The sequence below is a fragment of the Stylophora pistillata genome, chromosome 9 (assembly GCF_964205215.1).
Source record: "Stylophora pistillata chromosome 9, jaStyPist1.2, whole genome shotgun sequence".
In the NCBI taxonomy this organism is placed as follows: Eukaryota; Metazoa; Cnidaria; class Anthozoa; order Scleractinia; family Pocilloporidae; genus Stylophora; species Stylophora pistillata.
The window spans coordinates 751,797-773,755 of NC_142527.1; the positions used below are offsets into that span (position 1 = coordinate 751,797).

General features: G+C 38.6%; 3 protein-coding genes across 4 annotated transcripts in view; 1 reads left to right on the forward strand and 2 right to left on the reverse strand.

Moving 5' to 3' along the window:
- Window positions 1-4,196, reverse strand: part of LOC111342327 (protein FAM47E) — a 9,846-nt gene extending 5,650 nt beyond the window's left edge. For both annotated transcript variants that reach the window (XM_088732469.1, XM_088732470.1), the window contains exons 1-4: window positions 4,046-4,196; window positions 3,574-3,730; window positions 1,848-1,951; window positions 1,498-1,609 (exon numbers count right to left, since the gene is read on the reverse strand). In XM_088732469.1, the coding sequence (XP_088588595.1) occupies window positions 1,498-1,609; window positions 1,848-1,951; window positions 3,574-3,730; window positions 4,046-4,113 (441 nt within the window). In that variant the 5' untranslated portion in view covers window positions 4,114-4,196. The remainder of the gene's footprint in view (window positions 1-1,497; window positions 1,610-1,847; window positions 1,952-3,573; window positions 3,731-4,045) is intronic.
- A 2,496-nt stretch (window positions 4,197-6,692) lies between these two features.
- LOC111342326 (uncharacterized) lies at window positions 6,693-15,279 on the forward strand. Its single transcript, XM_022949396.2, has 5 exons — window positions 6,693-8,509; window positions 11,561-11,842; window positions 12,244-12,558; window positions 12,833-12,970; window positions 13,502-15,279. Exons 1-5 carry the CDS (start codon window positions 6,832-6,834, stop codon window positions 14,350-14,352), a joined length of 3,264 nt encoding a protein of 1,087 aa, XP_022805131.2. The 5' UTR covers window positions 6,693-6,831; the 3' UTR covers window positions 14,353-15,279.
- A 381-nt stretch (window positions 15,280-15,660) lies between these two features.
- Window positions 15,661-21,406, reverse strand: LOC111342317 (uncharacterized). Its single transcript, XM_022949385.2, has 3 exons — window positions 18,636-21,406; window positions 18,308-18,418; window positions 15,661-16,661 (listed from the first exon to the last, which is right to left on the reverse strand). Exons 1-3 carry the CDS (start codon window positions 20,413-20,415, stop codon window positions 15,661-15,663), a joined length of 2,892 nt encoding a protein of 963 aa, XP_022805120.2. The 5' UTR covers window positions 20,416-21,406.
- Between the last annotated feature and the right edge of the window lie 553 nt (window positions 21,407-21,959).

The following is a 21,959-nucleotide window of genomic DNA, read 5'->3' on the forward strand; positions in this document are numbered from 1 at the left end:
AATTAAAACGAGGTTGAGCCCAATTACTGCATTGACTCCTGAGATTATAGCCTACCTGTCTTAAATTTAAAAATGAATAAGGCTGATAGTTTCTAAAGAACTGTTTGGTGCTGCATCGGTGGGGGTAACGAAATAATTTGAATATATCAACAAACATTCTTAAAAAGTTAAATTAGTGTCTTGAAGTCTGTTGGCCCGCACTTTGCCGAGACCAATAAATAATATTCTACAATATTCTAAATGTGGGACAATGAATGCTTAATATAATAATATCATAGTGTTCACCAATATGAATCGGGAAATTCTTTTTATGGTAGCAGTCTTTGCATAAACTTTTTTAAGCTGTTCAGTGATATGCTCCTTAAAGGTAAGCCTTTTATCCAAGGTGACACCCAAGATTTTGAAAGTGGGTTTAACATCTACTTTGATGCCATTAATTTGGATCTCATATTCATATGTCAAACAACCAAGAATCATGGCCTGAGCCTTTGCATTGTTAATAGAGAGATAATTTTGTTTAAACCATGTTAAGTGAGGGTTAACAAGTCTTGATTAACCATAAACTGTAATGCTATCAAAGAAGCATCAGACAAATAGCTGGTGGTTTCATCAGCATATAATCTCAGTGCCATATTAGATGTACAATAATTCATATCATTTATGAAGATATTGAACAAAAGTGGACCAAGTAAAGATCCCTGTGGCACACCCACTTTAACTATTCTCCAGCCAGAGCATAATTTATGCCATCAATGTTAACTCTTTGGTGACGATCTTTTAGGTATTCACCCAGCAATTCAATTTGTAGCTGCTTCAGAAAAACCATAAGCTCATATTTTAGCCAACAGCAAATCATGGTTTACGCTGTCGAACATTTTGCTGAGATCTACTGATACAGTTGCAACAGTTTCTCCTTCGTCCAACTTTCATGCAAATCCTCAATCATCTTCAAAATTGCTGTTGCACACGAATGACCTTTCATGTATCCTGATAGGTTGCGGGATAGGAGAGGTGACATAAGTGGATAGATCTGATCATAGATAACTTTTTCAAAGACTTTTGATAATGTGGTTAGGATGGTAACCAGTCTGTAATTGGCTTTGTCTGTTTTACTTCCTTTCTTGTATACTGGTGTAATATTACTGCTTTTCCATTCTCTAGGTATACTTTGAGTATTTATAAAATGGATTTTGAGCTTTGTAACTTCAGTAGAAATGCTTGGAGAAGATAGCCTCAGCAAATGTGAAGATATGTTATCCATCCCAACAGATTCTCTTGGATTCAATTGTTTCAGAATGTTATGTACTTTATGTGAACATGAGTAAATGCAAAGTCGTCTAGCTGTTCCATGTTGCATATCAAAGACACACTAGGATGGGCATTAAATTCTAAATCTTGAACATTATGATTGATTATATCAGTAAAATTTGAACTTGTAACCCTTCAGTAGCAATGAGTATCATTAATCATGCAAATTTTTAAGTTAAACAAACTCACATCGGGTGGTAGAGACTCTTCTAAATGAGGAAAAAGAGCCAAAGGATGCTGCGTCAAGTTAAACTCTATGTCCTCCACCCGACCTCTTCTTTCTTGTTGAAGGGGAAGTGACCTGACAGATATGATAAAGAACAAAGCTAAACAAATTTTTTTCCCAGATATAAATGGATCAGAAAGTTTGGTTAAAGTATTGTAAGGTCTAATCCACTGATGGAAAGCAGCCTAGTAAGCAAGTGAATTATTTTCTCTGATAGAACTTCCAACACATCAGCAAAGATTACACCAAAGGATGCAAGGAAAGAAAGGTAAATATAGAAAAACTTTTAAAAGCAGCCAATTGATAAACAAACCTTGAAAAACAGGCTTCATTCTTTGTAAATCTCACTCTGTCTTTCATGAATTCATCAATTGTTTCATCATATGCAGTTATGTTAGGTCCTAAACCAGTATTAGTCTGAAAGAAAATAACAAAAGTGGGTTTTAAGAGGGCAGTTAGAGGAATGGATTTGGAAATGTTAATGGACGATGGTGGCTGTGTGGGCTGCTTGGTTTGCAGTGCATGATTCTTAGTTATATCTTAGTTCGGCTCAGACTATTCCTCCCCCCCCCCCCCCACTACATCTTAAGGTCCCCTAGCCTAATTCTGCTGCTGACCACAAATTTTATGCCAATTATTCGTATATTTCATGCTATTTAATCGTATATTAATACTTAGTTATTTATCATTTTATTTAAATTATCTTGTTGTGTCTTTACTTAGTGGTTCTATTACTGCTATTTTATAATTGACACATGAATAAAGTTCATCATCATCATCAATTACCTCCAAGAATTTTGTTTTATCAACCGAGTTGATGATGTAGATTGGCCACTGTCGATAACCCTTTAACTCTCAAGATCTGAGTGCTAATTCTCCCCCCTAGCTGCTAAACATTTCCTTGTAAATTGCTTATGACAATTTGGTGTTCAATCGAAGTAACAACTTCTACCTGATAAATTTTGGTATTCTTACTACCTGTTCACTGGATAATGTATGGATATTATAAGGAGAAGTTACATGTTAATCACTTCTGGGAGTTAAAGAGTTAAGAGCTTCAAAGCTGATGTTTCAAGCATCAGCCCTTCATCATTCCTTCTCTGATAAAGGGCTTATGTAGTTACTAGTTTTGTAAAGAGAAATGAAATATTGGTCATTTCAAATACATAATCATCAAACAATGATTAATTTCAAAGGACAATAATCCCAGTACAGTCACAAACAGAAATCCACCACATGTACATGAGCACGTCAGGAAATGACCCAATCATATAAAGGTAGAGCAAACTTTATCAAATTAAGGAATTACCTTAAAATTTTCCTGAAGAAAACAAAGTATGCCTGAGATAAGATAGATTCATAACCCTTTACCCCCTAACATCAGTATGCATATTCTCTATACATTTCCTTGGGTGCTGCCAAGGAGAATTTGATTAACAATCAAGAGCTTAGTATATTCTACACAAGGCTAAAAGATTAGGAAAAAATGAAAATGTTTGAACCAAACGTTGCGCCAGTTTGCCATCATCAGGGTTGAAAATAATGACCATCTGCACATACATATATATAATGACCGTCTACACATACATATACATAATGATCCAACAATTCTGCCCCAGTTTGAACAAACAAGTTATTTCTTATGTCTCCAAACTTTTCCCATCGGGAATTTACATAAGTTCTTATGTCTCCAAACTTTTCCCATCCGGATATACATGTATGTGCAGACAGCCGAAAATGTTTAGTTCAACCATTTTAATATTTTCTTAATCTTTTAGCCTTGTGTAGAATATACTTCACTAAGCGAACATTATGGACAATCAAGAGCTTTTCTACTGAGTTGGTGATCATTTCCTTTACTCTCAAGACCTTGACATGTGACTCTGCGGTGACAGTGTAAGAAGAAATAAGATGCTAGTCACTCTAAGCAGTCAAATTGCTTAAAATATTTTACAAGTTGTTTTATATTAGTTATAGTAAAATTATAAACTACAAATAATTCAATAATAATCCCCTCCGTTTAGGAACCCAAGTCTCACCTTCTTAACATAATTATAATTAGCTTCAGGGGGCAGACCATCTCTAAAATCATCGCTCCCCTTCTCTAAAAACGTCCAAGACGTGCCGATCAGTGTTTCTGAATTTCCTCTGTGCTTTCTGGGCTTTATATACTTTGTTTCGAGCCTTTCTTTATACCTGGGGAATAACAGATATTTTGAATTCATTCGATTGGTACAACAGTCATTCATAGATACTACTAAAGACAAACGAAGAGAAGGTTTAACTTTTCATCTAAATGTTCCTTCTGTCAATTAGAACAGATCAAAGCAAATTTCTCGGCAATCTCTTCAGTAAGCGAGCAACTTGTTCGCCATGAAAGCACCACAGCTCATCTGACGGAACGAAGATGGCTTTCTCAGTAAAGATTCTCCTGCAAAAATGCTGTCAACTACATTTTTAACAGCTTTGTACACTTTTTATTGCATGTGTACAGTATAAAGGCTTACTCACCATGGTTTAAGTCTTTTTTTCCCGTCTGTTTTGGTTTCTACTAATAGAAGGTCATACTTGTGCGCCATATTGGAACACCGCGAAGAGATCACGTTTCCTTGGTAACAATACAATCGGACTTAGTCACCCTCGCGAACGAGGAGAGCTCTGGAAAATCAGAACGTGGGAATATCGGAGTACTGGAACACTACAAAACTCAAGTGGACCCAAGAAAAAAACTTAAAGCGTCTATCAAAAAACCCTGGGGTGATTCTGGAAATTTTTTTTTTTAAATACACCCATCCTCTTAACCAATCATGCTAAATTTTAGTAGTAGTAGTCTTTATTTCCTCGCAAGATAAAAAATACATATCTTATGTTACAATATTTGAATGAAAAGTATATATATCTAAATTATAAGCTCACATAGCTAAATTGTATTTAAAAATTAAACGATTAATGAAAGAGTTCTTGGGAGTTAGAACACCGCATACAATTCGTTTTAAAATATGATATACAAAAATACTTTGCTCCCTAATCACTTCTGAGCAAACTCGTGACATTGCAAATTTATCTTTACATTTTGGATCTGTCAATGGTATGTTCTATAGCTTATCATCTTTTGCTTTTAAGTTCTTTTAAAATACTTTTTTTTGATCGTCAGGCAGTAAGGTGCCGACGCTGTTTGTTATTCCCACACGAATTTATTAATAAATACAGTTATGCAAGGTTTTCTTTATTTGCCACGCAATGCAAAGAATGCCAATGAAACGAATGGTACTCAAGAGGCAAAATATGCGACTACAAAATAACAAAAATGGCTCAAACTACGGTTTTTTTTTTTTTTTCAGTAAAACCCAGGGCTTGATCACGACCTTGTAATATTATACTTATATCCTGGGGTTTGTTAAAATCATTAGTTTCCGTAAAGAAGCACACCTCCTCTCACTTTACATGGAGGCCAAAACTTTCAAATAACCTACTGATCAGTAATTTTGATCTACTTTCGTTTAAAGAATGCCCTTTGAGTCTCTTAATTGTCTGAGGGATTATACCCTAGAGAACGAATAAAATGCTTTTTGGTTTAAAGGTTAGAAAACGAGTATCGTATTTGCTTTTCTTGTCAACGTTTATCAATGGAGCGATCACGTAAAATAAATAAAGTCAGCAGCGAGGTGAAAATGAAATGTCCATAAAACTGTGTGGAAGCACGTTCAACGCAGGAAAAAACAGCGGACAATAGAAAGCCTATTTGCACACTCACTAGCAAAACCGGATGTCTCCCGCTGCGTGCGACCATGAAATCTCCTTCCAAAAATCGAAAGATATAAATGAAAGGGCTAAAAATATAAATATTCATCAGCTTAAACTGCGGTAATAATATTTTTACGTACGTAAAAACTCAAATTGTTAAAAAATCATCCTGAAAAGAAAAATTGAATCTTTTCAGAATCTGGGCCCGAACTGAAATAAAAATATATTTTTATAAACTGCTTAGTTTCGCATAAGATCACGACCGACATTTTTGAGAGCAGAATTTGTTATTTGTGATTTTAAAATTATTATTTCGCATAAAATTAGATCCAAATAGACTAACATAACGGGTATTTCTAAGTTTTTAAGGAAATTATTTTGTCTTTTCAATCTTTTATTTTTCCATCATTTCATGATTGCACAAAACATCATGACCAAACAACAGTGAAATGATTCTGTCGAATTCTCGTTCTAGCGTTTCTTCAAGTCCAAGAAGGTTAAACTTAGGTGGGATATTGAATTAAATTTCACCTTTGCATTGTTCAGAAGTCGAGTGATTGAAATAAAACCCGTAAGATCAGTGATTTAATTCTTTCGACCAAGTCAGTGGGTGTGAATATCATCAGGATTTAAAAACCACTCGGAAACAACAACAATCTGCCGGTGGGAACATCGTTTACAATCTGTGGAATGTCGCTAGTTAAGGAAAATGAGTTTGGCCAGTTAATCCTAAGCTATTCCTTAGAATCATCTAGGGGCAACGCACTGCATGCTCATAAAACGTTCTAGAATTGTTAAAACGCTCTAGAATTGTTAAAACGTTCTAGAATTGTTAAAACGGAGAGGAATCGAAAACAAACGGCACGTTGCGTTTATATAAGTATAAAAATTTCGTCATGTTTTGGAAGGATTTGCAAATTTATGCTTTGAAATGGCCTTGCACCTGTCGTTTTTATTGACACTTTTTGGGAGTGCCCAAAAACTATTAATTGAACTATCGTATTGAGTTGTCTCCTGTCTAATGGAATATTCATCTATCGCCAATCTCTTACCATATTTCTATTTGACACAAACCTTCACTAAACTCTAATATCAACATGAGCAAGCTTAAGGCAATTAACATTTTGGGGATAAAAACCTCCACTTGTTACAGGAAATTTAAGATATTTTCGTTTGCGCGGGAGTTAAGCCAATTTAATTCAAGTTTAAAATTAATTATTCTCAAAATTATTATTTTACACGTTCCACGGGGTCAGGGTTCTCATCTAACGACAATACAATAAAGACTTTTGGTAGAGTCATAAAGAATGATAATAAAGCTTTACAAAAGAAATTCAGTTAAAAAGTTCCGCTCTTTAATTGTATGCTGGAAGTCGACCACCACTTGTCAAATTTGACAGTTCTATAGAGACTTGCCAATCACTAACTCATCGCTTTCAATTAAGGAAAGTCTTAGGGAATTAGTCGTCGAAGCGGAACAGTGAAATTATCAGCCCCTGTGAATCGCTTCCTGTATTCGATTGCACTCTAAATCGATTGGGTTGCCTTGGAGGATGTGTAGTTTTGCCACGGAAACTTATATGATTTCCTCCAATATGCATGGCTTCCACATTTTCGTGTTTTTTTTTGCAAACATCGTTGTTTTTTCCCAGTTTAGTTGTACTGCAGCAATTAGTGGGTCAAAAAATCTCTGCCCAAATATCACAGAATGTTTAGTATGCTCCGAAACGCATCTTGGGCAACCGCCATCAACATACGTGAACGCAATATGCAATTTTCGAGAAGGAAGCAAGTTGACGGACATTCCTCAAAAACTGCCAGCAAAGCTTGGAATATTGATGATGAAATGGCAAAATGTTGGTGTACTAAAACGTAACTCTTTGAAAGACTTCAGATTCTTGTATCAATTATACCTGGATAACAATAACATTCGGTCCATGGAGGCTGGATCGTTCTATCATCAGCAAAATCTTACACGTCTGTGGCTTCCTGATAACAAACTCGTAAACATAACTCGTGAAACTTTTGAGGGATTAAAAAACCTGGAAGAACTTCGTTTGGATCATAATAGACTACGGAGGATTTCCCGAGGAACATTTCATTATACACCACTCTTAAGAGAGCTTGATCTTCGGAATAACACAATAAGTATGCTAGAGGAAGGTGCATTTGACGGATTGGATCACCTAGAAGAGCTTTTGTTAAGTTTTAACTCTCTTACAACTATAAACAAAGACGATTTTGGAAATTTAATGTCCTTGAAGACTCTTAAGCTGGACTCGAATAGAATAAGGACAATTGATGGAAATGTTTTCGATTGTGCCCCGCTAATCAGTACACTGGAGTTGAGTGGAAACAAGCTGGATAGAATTCCCATTAAAACCATCGGGAACCTTAAGTTTCTAGAATTTCTCCAAATCAACAACAATCCTATAAAGTTAATAGAAGCAGATACTTTCAACGGGCTACAACGTCTGACCAAAATCGATTTGAGTCACTGCAATATTTCTTCGATTCAAAATGGGTCTTTTGATGACCTCGAACACCTACGAACAGTCTATCTACGTAATAACTTTCTAAACTGCAACTGCCACTTGAAATGGCTACCGACATGGCTGTCAAAGAGACCAGAATTGACATTTATTGGCGCTATTTGTCACGAGCCAAATGAAATTTCTGGAATTGGGTTGACCTCGGCAAACCTTACATCTTTTGTATGCTCATGCGCAGCGTGTAAAATGGATGCAAATTGCAGCGGGAAACCAGTCAATTGTTCCTGTGCGGACAAATGGGCGGGTTCATCCTGCAGTGACACCTGTCGGTTAAACAGTGAGGCTGTCAACTCGTGCCAAAGATTTGGCGGGAAATGCATTTGTGGAAGAAACACGACCATTAACCCATTGTCAAAAGTCACTTGTTCGTTCAACATAACCACGGCAAAGTGCAGCGAAGATGGCGAATTGAAAAAAATCGGATCTCGTTTAGAGTGTAAATGTAAAAAAGGATTTAAAGGGAACGGAATTCATTGCATTGACATAAATGAGTGTAACACAGGGGCGGCCTCATGTCTACCACATTCAGATTGCATTAATACGCCAGGATCACACTACTGTAAATGCCATAGGGGATTTACAGAAGAATTTCTTGGACCTATAGCGCTGTGCAAGGACGTAGATGAATGTTTGCGGCAAAAACGATGTCATTTCAACGCCACATGCTATAATAGTCCAGGTATGAGGTCAATTTAGTTGATAGTTTCATTCTACCATTTAAGTCACTGGCTGATTGAGTGACAAAGGGAGTGAGTCGAATGAGTCACTGTGAAAATGACGTCTGTACTTGTTTTTTCACAAATAATTCCAGATTGCCTTTATTGTCTTCCCTTCGCTCTGTGATTGGTTCAGAAAACTCGCGTCACTTTTCAACCAATCAGATACAAAAGTGATACTGATCCCGAATAAGTCGCTCGCTTTTACCGCGCTTCAGTCCGTTCACTTTACTTTGGGTTCTCATTGGTTCCCTGTGGTATTTTCTTTAATTCCGATTGGCTTCCAGATTGGCCTTCTGACTGGCTAATGTAAAGCCTTAGTGTTGGTTTCAAGACACTAGCACATCGACAAGTGCTATTATTGTTCAAAGACTGAGCAGTTTTCTAACCGTTGATTGACCCACAAACTGAACCGGCTCTTTGACCGAGTGATATATATATCACTCAGTCAAAGAGCCAAAAAGCCAATAAGATATATATATAAATATATATATCTTATTGGACGTTTTGTTGTGTAGTATCGCTGAGTATTTTTACGAGTTGTGCCATATTTTGACGAGCCCGTAGGGCGAGTCAAAATACAAATAACGAGTAAAAATACTCAGCGATACTACACAACAAAACGTCTAATAAATTATTTATTATCCAACACGCCAAACTGTTATTTCAGTGCGGGCGAATTTCGCGGATATTTATTTACAAGTAGTGCGTAACAGAAGTACGCGAAGCGGAACGGAAATGGCGCGTTGTCGTGTTGCTGTTTCTTTTTTCTTCAATAAATGAAGAAATTTCCAGGTCGTCTTGCTGTTTTTCTTCGTTCGATTCATCTAATAAACTTGGATGTATATTTGCCAGCCATTCTGACTCTTCGTCGTCGGAAATATGATTCAAATTGTCCGCCATTTTTTTTTTCGTAACTACAATTTAATTCTTCGCTTGTGCGATGCGAGAAAACCTGTTTAACCGGTACTCTACAGTACAAATACCGCGTGATATTTGTACTTGTCTATGGCGTTATTTGTACTCTACGAAGTGTAGTTGGATAATAAACTTTATTATTAAAAACTGGACCATTGGATAATGCAATTCAAGACTTTTTATTGGCTTAGCCATTATGGTATATGAGCCAATACACCCTAATCTACAATGGTAAGCCTAAGCGTCAGCTTAAAATTAAAAGGGAGCTAAAATTTAATAAAATTTAATTTAATTTAACGTTTTTAATAAAACAATTATTCCACTCGCGCTTGTTGGATATGAGATGATTATAGCCAACTCGGCGCTACGCACCTCCTTGGCTATCTATCATCTCATATCCAACGCGCGCTCGTGGAATAATTGTTAAATATTCGATTCCTTTCAAAACTGCTTTGCCTAGTTCAAGTCCTCTGTGTCTAAAAGTCAGGAACTGAGGCAGCCCTTATTACGTCGGCTTTCCTAACATCAAATATCCATTAACATAGACGAAAACAATATGATTATTTATTCCTAAGGGCCTAAATCTCCGAGGGAGTCGTTTAAGTTGAGATGAATATTAAGATTTCCCCTTACTTTGTTGCCGCTTGAAAAGGAATTAATCGTTACTATAACCGGTTAAAAAAAATCTCAGCTCGATAACTTAGGAGCACAGCGTACATTTTTACAGGACTGTAAAAGAATACAATTTTATGATCAGATAAGAAAAATACAATTTTCATTACAAAGTATGAAGCTTTTTACCTGAGCAAACACCTCCTTCATCGAAAGGTGTTAAATAAATCTTTAGTCAAAATGTCACCGTTTTTATTAGGAGTTGACAATTATGAAGACATACAGTTTTGCCCGAAGTGCAAAGAAATAAGTGGAAATTGTTCTCAATGTTTGTTTTTGTCTCTCTTTTTTATTGATATTGAGCAATTTTTCACTCTGATATGGGTAGTATTCGAGCTATGCTCTTATTAAGAGAGGATAGAATGTCTAGGCAATGTCAAAGATAGATCTTAGATATTGTTCCTTGCCGGGCGTAATTTGAGAGCGAAATTTAAAAAAAAGAGAGAAGTTGAGTAAATTCATTACAATGAATCCCCTTTTTTTTTTTTAAAAAAAAAAGTTGTATACATTGAAACAAAAAATGTCTGTATTACAAGAACTATGCGGCGCAGCTTACATTGATAGAGCGCTTGTCGAAACAAATTAATTTTCATCTAGTTTATTTGTTTTGCCAGCAGGTCGTCACTGATTTTCAGAGGCAAAACAAATTCTGTACTACAATTTTGTTGACGTTTTGACAATATTTCCGATTGAGCTGGTAGTTTGACCCAACATTGCTAGATAAGAGTCGGCGATTTTACTGAAAAAAGCAGACCTTATCCTATATTTTTTGGTTGTTGTTACATGTATCATACAAATAAATTTATCATGGTTCAGTTTTATGTGCGAATGCATGTTTTTAAGAGATAAAATGGCAAGTTGCATGACACTCGCTTTTAAAATTACAATCCTTCGTTTAAGGTTGTGGTGGAAACCAATATGAATTAAAGCTTTATTACATTCGAAATAAACATGCATTACATCCGAAAATAGTGCGATATAGAGCAGAAAACCCATGTTGCACCCCAAGGCTTCCATGAGCACTTGAAATCCCAAGTTAGCCTGTTTTTTTTTTTTTTTTCTTCTCCAGGCTATTAATCATAATTCCGTGTCAACCTGATGAAAGACAGAATTGTTTCGGGTCGTAAAAAATCAAACGTAAATGGAAAACTTAAAATTTTGAAATATAGTTTCGTTTCTAGATCACTTAGCCGGTCTCATTTCGGCGCATACGCTAAACAACCCTTATTCTGCGCAAAACGGCTTAGCAAGCACAAGCTGATGAAAAGAATCAAAGTAGTATGATTCTTGTGCTTGTGTTTCTCAGTGTTTTTATAGACTCTTGTGCTTCCTCCGCCAAAACAACAGATTTATAATTACCTTATTTATGGATTAAATTGTTTTCAGGAAAATATTTTTGACTCTCTTTTTTCTTTTGCGGGAAGGTTCATATACTTGCAAATGTCGCCCGGGCTTCGTTGGAGATGGTGTTTCATGTTTACCAGAACCAGAAAAGCCGAAATATCTCATCATAACAGTCATTTCTCATACAGAGGTCTCCGTGTCATGGACTTCTGTGGACATTTCTAAAACGATGCTATTTAAGGTGGAGTATAAAAGATTTGGGATTGATGGCGCGGACTGGGAGGTTGTAAGCCTGCAACCAAACGAAACAAAAGCGACTTTAAGAGGGCTGACGCCTTATGCAAACTACTTGGTTCGTGTTGGTAAGACAGTCTTTCAATATCTTGGATATATCCAAATTATTTCGTTACTCCCACCGACGCAGCCCCAAACAGTTTCTCTCGAAACTATCAGCCTTTTTTCAATATCTTAGCCGATAAGGAATAACAACAACAAGTTTTATGACAGTTTTTATGAGAATGTCTTTGATGTTTCGTTACTAAGACCCTATAAAACTTACATGAGGTCAATATCCTCTGTTTCACGGTTTCCCTAACTCCTGTCACTTTGTTTTTGTGTGGACTGGTAGACTTGTTGCCAATGATCGCTGCGATAATCATAACTTTATAAAGTTAATGCTTCTTTTAGGACATATGATAAAGATGATGATGATGATGGTGCTGATGATGAAAATGCTGATGACGATTTCTGTTCGTTTCTTTAGGTGCTTTTTCCTTTTTTAACACAACCATTTACAGCGAGAAGAAGCTCTTCACCCCGGGCGTGCATCCGACAAAAGACTTATCCTCAGAGGGTGGTTTTCAAGATAGCGTGGTAATCGTTGTGGCCCTCGTAGTAAGCTTAGTTGTGCTAATAGTCATCGCCTTGTTACTCGTCTGCTTAACGCGAAGGAAGGAGAGGCCCAAAAGGAGAAGCAATCCACAATATGTCCCTGGGCTGGAGGACTTGATTGAAATGAGAACCCGAACTCATAGTGGTGGAGCTGATCCCAGAGGAAACAGAGATCGTTTGGAGCTAGGTAAAGCAATTAATCCGTTGGTATCTGGTGGATTTCTATCAGCCTTCTTATTCATGCGACCCGTAGCCATATTTGTTTATTGAAAGAACGTGATTTCACTGAAATTGGCTGATGTTAGACGGCGAGCCATACCCATTGTCTATAGCTTCATGGTGGCAGCGCACACATACACGCATAATTTACCTATTTAATGATTCAATCATAAATCTTTCTTTTTTTTATAATAGTTCTATCCCGACCTAAATTATTTCTTTGATATTTCGTTACTCTTCAGGCTCTAATTTGCATTCGTTCGCGAGCGGTGCAGTCGATCAAACTGATGAATGGGAAATTGCGCGTGACCGTCTCCAAATTGGTCAAAAAATCGGCGAAGGGCAGTTTGGTTTGGTGTTGGAGGGTACGCTTACGACAGGTGAGTACACGGAGAACATTTCCATCGAGCTTCGTAAGGCCTTCACCGAGGTTTTCACAGTGTCCAGCGGAAACAATATAAAATTGTCACAAGTGGCGTGAAGAATTTATTTAGTAATGATATTTGATGATTTGTTTATATCTAATATCTAGTTTATGTTTGAATTCAAACTCTGGAGTTTTGGGTTAATGTTAATTGTGACTGTTTGTCTAACTTTCGTTACTGGACGTGCTAAGTTTGTCTCTTGACCTTACCCTGCATCCCCACTGAGCACAACAACATACAAGTGACGCGTATTCAATCGACCTAATCGCCTGAAGAAGACAAGCAGTATGCAGTCGAAACGTTGCGATCTACATCCGAAGCGAGTACATCGTGAGACAAACGATTATATTCCTCTTTCGAAGTGTCCGATCTTGTTTTTGCCGGCCTAGGTTTATATAGGTGGGGTGTGCCTCAGACATACTGTGTTTGTGATTGCCTGTAAAATAAAGCAAGCCTATGGTCTAAATTTTTCCCTTACTGTTACAGATGACGGCCCCGTAAAGGTTGCCGTGAAAACCATTAAAGAACACGCTGATCGCTTCGATTACAAGGATCTACTCCTGGAAATGGAAATGATGAAAGAGATTGGTCAACACTCCCATGTCGTCAGCCTGATAGGCACGTGCACCACACCAGGACCGCTGTACATAATAACCGAGTATGTTTCAGGCGGAAACTTACTTGATTACCTGCGGTCCAGTCGTCCGGCGGATGAGACCTACGTGAACATCATCTCCACGCTAAGTTCACGTGATCTTCTGAAGATTGCATTGGACTGCGCACGAGGAATGGGTCACATTGCTCTGAAGAAATTTGTCCATCGTGATCTTGCCGCTAGAAATGTTCTCCTCACTGCTGAACATGAAGCGAAGGTGGCAGACTTTGGGCTTGCGCGGGATGTTTATGGCGATGGGCAATACGTTAAGACTGGTGGGGGGCGAGTCCCTATAAAATGGATGGCCCCTGAGTCCATTCAAGATCAGATCTACACCACCCGTTCGGATGTCTGGTCCTTTGGAGTCCTCCTATGGGAGATTGTTACAATCGGGGCATCCCCGTATCCCTGTGTTCCGGTGAATCTTCTTCTTACGAAGCTCCTATGCGGCTATCGTATGTCGAAGCCAGCTCACTGTTCTGACGAACTGTACGGATTGATGAAGACTTGCTGGCACTTGGATCCTGAAAAAAGACCGACTTTCTCCGAGATTTGCGACACCTTGTCAGAGATGCTGTCCGAATCAGCAAGATCTTACGTCAATATCACCATTAGTGAGGAACGAATGGGGTCTGGGGTAGAGTTAAGCGAAGACGCTAGTGAGCAGACGACCTCTGTTTGAATTTCTGTCCCATCAGATATTTTGTGCGTGAAAGTTGGAGGGTAACGACTTCAACGAAAGTTACGTATGATGCACGATCCTCGCAGTAGACAGGTAGACGTATCTATAACCGCAGTTCAAAATATATGAACTTCATATATTCATCGTATTCAACGAAAGTGTTACCAAACTGATGTATTGATTAATATGAAATAATACTTACATTGTGGCATAGTTTACAAACTTGCAGAAACAGTCCTGCGCCCTCGATCTCTGGTTATTTTTTTTTTTAATTTACCATAACCGGCACTAGTTTCAAATTCTTGTCCCAGAATTTGTTTGTGAGGTACGAAGCATTCATTGTGCTTGTGTGAAAGGTTGTAACCAAGAGGTTATAATATTTTGTTATAACATAATTATTGAATTCGATTTGAAAATAATTGTGTTTTGAACGAAGGAAGTCTAGAGCCTTTGGAAACGAAAAAGACTTCCTCAGAGACTAAACATGAAACATGGATTTTACTAATACTCGTGCTTCAGATAAAAGAAGTATTTAATATCGGTCAAGCATTTTAATATTTTTTTGCCTAGGAGCTGCTCTCTGTGGTTTTCGACTTAGTGACTCCTTCACGGGCTTTTAGCAGGTCGCATAGAATAAACTTTGTGAAATAAAAATTAAGAACAGAAAAACAGTTTGAGGAGAAAGATATGAAAGACTTTGCCTCGCACGGAACAAAGTAAAGGAATGGAAGGCTCCTTTGTACTCATTAATACTGATATACTACCCTAAATGTCTTCAAACCTAATTCATCTTTTTTCCATATTTACAGAGCTTACCTTTTGGATTTTATCTTTCTCAATGACTTAAAATTATTATTAAATTACTTATTCCATTCGTAAATTTTGAGAATCAAAGCACAATACCCAATAAACCCCGTTTTAACACCAGCTGTTTTTTTTTAATTATTCTGTAGAACTGTAAACTGAACGATAGACGTTCACCTCTCAAAAATGTCTTGTAAAGCATAAGCTTAAGCAATGATCGTATTTTCTGGACAAACTTATTTCAGACCCAGTCTTCTTACCCATTCAACTTTTCCCTGTATTGTCTTTACGGCCTTGTAACCCGTAAATCCTCTCGTGAGAAGTCGTTGCACGTGATCAGTGGATCAGTTCGAAAGTGTTTAGCTGAAATTCCTTATGATTTTCTTTATGTAGTTTTAAAATATATAACTGCTTAATAAGAATTTGGAACTGACATACCAAAGAACGATTTACTTCAAGTTTCTTCAACATTAGTAATAACTTTAATTTGAACTCCTCCGTTTTCTAAAATTTCGTCGTCACATAATAGATTGTTTCAGTCTGAAATTCAGGTGACGTATGTGAAGAATTCTCTGAGTGTCCTCTCAAATCGTTTTGAGACCGCGGATACTCAAGGTCGTCTGAGCCTTCGGTGAAATTATTGCTTCCTAATTCATCCTCTTCAAACTCGCCGCTCAAATCAAAAGAATTTGTAGGAATTTGTTCCAAGCACGAATCTGCTCCTTCTAAGTTAATGTATGCACGTCCAGTCCGCGCTAAAAACTCATGCAGGATGTTTGCTAACTCGGCAAAAGTAGGTCTTGCACTCGCATCCAGTTGCCAGCAGGCTCTCATGACCTCGTACATATCATCGGAGCACTGAGAAGGCTTCTGCATGCGATAGCCAATCATGAGCTTCCTCATTAGCAGTCGTGCTGGAATCCCTGGGTAAGGACACTGGCCAATTGAGATTATTTCCCATAACAAAACCCCATAAGACCATACATCGGACTTGGAGGTATAGACGTGGAATCGGATTGACTCGGGTGCCATCCATTTCACTGGAAGTCTCCCAGTGGTCGTGGTTTTGGTGTAAACACCCTCTGATTGCAAGTCTCGTGCAAGTCCAAAATCTGTCACTTTTGCTATCTTGTTTTCAGTCAGTAATATGTTTCTTGCGGCCAAATCTCGATGCACAATGTTCAGATCGCTTAGATGAGTCATACCATCAGCGACGTCTTTGGCAATTTTCAGCAGTTCTCGTTCGTTGAGAGACGAGGAGATGTTTATGTAATGTGGATGCTGACACCTACTTTTTCTGAGGAAGCATAATAGGTTTCCGCCGGAAACGAACTCCATCACTAAGTACAGCGGTCCTTCCACAGAGCATGCTCCTAAGAGGCTGACGATATTGGGATGCCTTCCAGCCTGCTTCATGATTGACAATTCTGCCATCAAGTCTTTGTAATCATGACGATCAGCGCCTGGCTTTAAGGTCTTTACGGCTACTTTTGTTGCTCCTTCAACTGAATGCAAGTAAAATTAGTGAATCATATTGTTTCCCATTCTCTTCACCACGCTATTGCGTGAGTGTGAGTCTAAATGGTTTTAGTAAATGTTGTGCCGCGTAGCACTAAGAACGCAAATGATAGAAAAGAGAATTAACTCTGAAGCGTAAATCAAAGTGCTAAATGAAACCCATGAAAAACCCACTGAGCGTTAGCCCTAGTAAAGGGTATCAGGGAACCACACGATGTAAAGAAAAAACTCTTGTGACCTCGGTGGGAATCGAACCCACGACTTCCCGGATTAGATCTACCGTGGCTCTGCCGACTAAGCTACGAGGTCGGACAGAGAAAGTCGGGGTTGATTAAGATGGTGAATCGCGGCGAAGAGAAAGTAAGGGTACATACATAAATGTTGTGCCGCGTAGCAATAAGAACACAAATGATGGAACAGAGAATTAACTCTGAAGCGTAAATTAAAGTGCTAAATGAAACCCATGAAAAACCCACTTTCCCTGTCCGACCTCGTAACTTAGTCGGCAGAGCAACGGAAGATCTAATCCGGGAGTTCGAGGGTGCTAGTGCTACCGCCTCCCGGTTAGCTCAATTGGTTAGAGCGCCGGATTGTGCTGTGCGGGAGGTCGAGGGTTCGAGCCCCGGCCGGACCAATACTCATGGTCTTAAAATAACTGAGGAGAATTTGCTGCCTTTCTATAATATCAAGAGAAGGACAGATATTCTAGTCATCTCGGATAAGGACGAACAAACCGCAGGGCTAGGGGTAGGAGACGGTAATTTCCCACACACGAGATCATTGGGGTGGGATGGGTGGGTGTTATGAAATGAGCTTCTCTGCGACCATCTCAAGCTTTGCTGTGTCGTCGATCAACAGAGTACCTCGCCTAGGGACGCTGCCCATGCGCCAAGTAGTGTCGTCATCATAGGTGCTGCCCCACAGTTAAAACTGTGGATATACCCGTGTTCGGGCTATAGGCGTACATATGCTACGCGGTACAACATTTATACATGTACCCTTACTTTCTCTTCGCCGCGATTCACTATCTTAATCAACCCCGACTTTCTCTGTCCGACCTCGTAGCTTAGTCGGTAGATCTAATCCGAAGGTCATAGGTTCAATTTCCACCGAGGTCACAAGAGATTTTCTTTACCTCGTGTGGTTCCCTGATACCCTTTACTACGGCTAACACTCAGTGGGTTTTTCATGGGTTTCATTTAGCACTTTGATTTACGTTTCAGAGTTAATTCTCTGTTCCATCATCTAAATGGTTTTATCCTGGCTTCTAAGTTGGTAAGTAAACCTAGATCTCAGGTTGAAAACACTCGACTGATCATTCCATGATAATAGTTTAATAATAATATAATAATTTAATATTTATATTGCGAAAATTAACATCTGGATATGATCAAATGTGCATCACAACACTTTTCGGGGGACTTTGGCCGGACTGCATCAGCAGTTTACAAACAATCGAAAGAAACTTATTTGAAAATGCCCCACCCCCCCCATAAGCGTTGATCAGGCACGGACAAGCTGGACTTGAGCCTAAAAAGCCTTTAAAATTGTAATAATAAAAATCCTCGAAAGGGGGTTGATCTTTTGGTTTTTCAAAGGGACTATGAAGAGTAGTTATCGATTGACTAAATACCTGTATCTAACGATCCTTCCATTACAACACCAAACGCACCCTCTCCAATGGCTGCAAAGATGTGTAACTTCTCACGGGGAATCTCCCATTCGTCATCTTTTATACATTCTTCTAGTAACAAAAACGTGGTCAGCAGTACATTTTGCACAAAGTTTTACAGAAAGAGATCGTGCATTTCAAAGATGCTGCATAGATAAGAAAAAGGTGACTTTATAGCTACGCCCTTGTTTACCACCGCAATATTACTGACTAAAAGGAGACTAAAGGATAAGAAAAGCAGCGCATGTTTCCATTATTTGTTCATCAACTTTCTCTACCACACACTTACCTTGTGTACAAACGTTGTTGGTAAATCCCAACTCGTGAATTTTGTACAGGTCCACATACCGCCTAGTAGACTGTTTTCTTTTTCTCTTCCTGTCCGTGGATCGTTTCGCATTTCTAATCCTTTGGATTTTTTGGGGGACGATGCAAAAACCCAGTGCACCGATCAGGACAACGAAAACAAGCACGGAAAACGTGGTTGTGACTATAGAAATAATCTCATTATGATGTTTAATTGATTGACAGATAACTCCGTCTCCTTGATACCCATTTGGACAGAAGCATCGATACGAGCCTTCTGTGTTAAAGCAGTCAGCGCTGTTGTCGCAGACACTGTGCGCTTGCGCGCATTCATTGATATCAGAACAGTTGAGAAGCCCGTCTCCTTGGAAACCAGGTTTACAAACACACTGCGATGTCAGGTTTGAATAGATAAGTTGAGCATTATCTACACAGACTTCAGACATATTGGAGCAGAAGCATTTCCCTTGTGAAGAGCTACACATCATTTCGTATGACGTGCTGCTGCTGTCATTGTGAAATTGACATGTGCCACAACATGATGGCCCCGCCCACTCGCTTGCGCAATTGCAAGTTTTTTCACCTGAAAAACACTTGAATGACTGTTGGCAGCGGTCACATGTGCAATTTAACTCGGACTTGTTTAAATTCGCCAATGTTCTTCCGCATAACCTCTTGGGAAACTTGCAATTGACTTGTGGCCAGTGGTAAAATGCGTTGAGATCATCGTTTATCCATTCTTTCATCCACAGCATATCACAAGTGCATTCTAGTGGGTTGTTGTGGACAGCAAGCTTCAATTGAGGCATAATTTTCTCCAGATAAATACCATGAAACACTCGAACGTTGCAAAAACTTACGTTGAGGAATTCCAAAGAGCGTAAATTAACGAAAACATCTAAAGGAATAAAGACTATTGGGTTTTCACTGAGGTCGAGTTTTTTTAAGGCTTTCAAGGGTCTCATGGCCTTTTTTGGTACAAAAGTTAAATCATTATGTTTTAGGGAAAGGGTCTTCAAGTTTGTAGATTCAGAAAATGCTTCTACTTCAAGAGAGCAAATCCTGTTGAAACCAAGATTCAATGTATGTAGTGATGTAAGCTTGCTGAAATGATTCGTTAAGACTGTGCTCAACTTATTTTCAGATAAGTCAAGATAAATCAGTTGTTTAAGTCCGCTGAATGCTCCTTCACTGATTACAGAAATTTCATTCGCACTCAAATCAAGATTAATCAGGGAATTTAAACTCTGGAAAGTTCCATTATGTAGTCGAGTGATCCGATTTCGGTCAAGATACAGATTCATTAAGTTTATTAACCCTTGAAATATTCCTGAGGTGAGGTCAGTTAGTTTGTTAGCTCCCAGATTCAATGTCTGTAACATGTTGTTATTGAGAAAGCTACTTTGTCTAATAAATGACATATTATTTCCTTCCATGAAAAATTCTCGCAAGTGCCGAATCTTTTCCATTTCAACAAGGTTTAATCTTGAAATTGCGTTGAAACTGAGAAGCAGTCTCCCAGTGTTAATTGGCAATTCTGTTGGAAAGTCACTAAGGTTTCTCTTGGTGCAGTTGATCGCAACGAGGTGAAGGTTGAAGTTCTTACCATGTTCTTGCACAGCTAAGTTATAGATGTTTGATGTATAGCTACATCCTGAGGTGTAGAATGATCCTGTATTTTCGTGGGCAATGACGAGTTTCTTGGAAAATATGTGAAACAAATAAAATAGAAACGCAACACGACGAGAGGAAGAATCTATCATTTTGAAATATGTTGACTCAGCGGTAAAAAATCGCAGAGCCGTGAAAATCTTGAATGTTTTACACCGGTTCGCTTTGCCAAGAAGAATTAGTTTGGGTGAGGGAACACTTTTCGTGGAGAAAAGAGTAATCAAAGACGGATGCGCACTAAATTTCCTTTCGTTATTTCCGAATTCAATTAAAGAAGTATTTCATTCCACACGTCCCAAGGAAATTCCATGCTTTTCACTGAGTGAGCTACCGTTACCCACCAAATCACATCTTCAAACTGCGAACGCTTTTGTCTTAACCTGAGGAATACAATGTTAAGAACATTTTGTTAATTTTTCATTTCAGAATTGCGTGTTTGCGTGACCTCAGCAGTTTGAAGCGCTAATAGGACAGACGACATATATCAACCTGTCTCTTTAACAAATCTTTAAAGTCGCTTCAGGGGTCGGTAAAACATTACCTCATTTTTGTTCTTAATCGATGCCAACGAAAGCGTCGCCAATTTTATTTAATCCCTATGCCTTATTCTCGCCGAGCATGTCCATGGTTTAAAAATGTAAAGTGTTCTCGACAACCTGGGAAGAGTGATATTTTCGTTCTTCGGTCAGACATTTTTCATGATGAGCATATGCGCATTGAGCTGAACTTTTGAGAAAGTAATTAGTGACAAAGTGCTTAAGGGGCGATTTACATTGAGCGCACATTAGAGGCTTTTTATGTTGCTAATAACGTCACTTCCTTTGGTCCAAATGAATTCTGGGCAATAGAAGGTACAAAGAAGTTCCCCCAACAGTGAGGACGCTAAATAAAACTGGAAAAAAAAAAACCCTTTCCACCATTTGCAGAAACATGTGCTATTTTTGGTCAATTTGACAAAATAAATGATTATAAAATCTGTGGAGCCTTACACAATTTTGCCAAAGAGCGCCGCAGATATTATACTTTTCTTTAGTCAACCCTTGAACCTTCAGAGTGATTAGCATCTGAATTCTCCCTGCAGTATCCCTCCCCCCCCCCCCCTGAATCTATCATTCATGTCATGAGGATAAGGGAAATAATCGACAAATGAATAGCTGTTGATTGCTAGACAATTCTCATTGTGAATACTGTAAGAAATGTATTGGGAACAGTATGGAGAAGTTGCATACTGATGTTAGGGTTAGGCTGTACTTCCTCCAAGATGGCGAGGCGTCTGAACCAGGTAAGCAGTGTTCCCTTTAGGGTAGAGGTGGAGTTAGGTTGATTCAGACCAACTCTGTGGTCACAAGGGAACTTCAATTCTCCATAGTCTATTACAGTTCACACACAGTTTGCCTAAGAATTCGGTTATTCGAATAATCTTAAAACTTGGTGATGCATTCAGTGGTCAGTGCGCTGGACTCTAGGTCAGATGGCCCGGGTTCAAGTCCTGGCTGGGGCTTGACGTTGTGTCCTTAAGCAAGACGCTTCACTCACATTGCTTCGTCTTCTCGGATAGGACGTAAAGCCGGAGGTCCCGTCTCCTGCACCTATCAATTAGTTAATTTCGGCAAGGGACGTTAAAGAACCCACATCA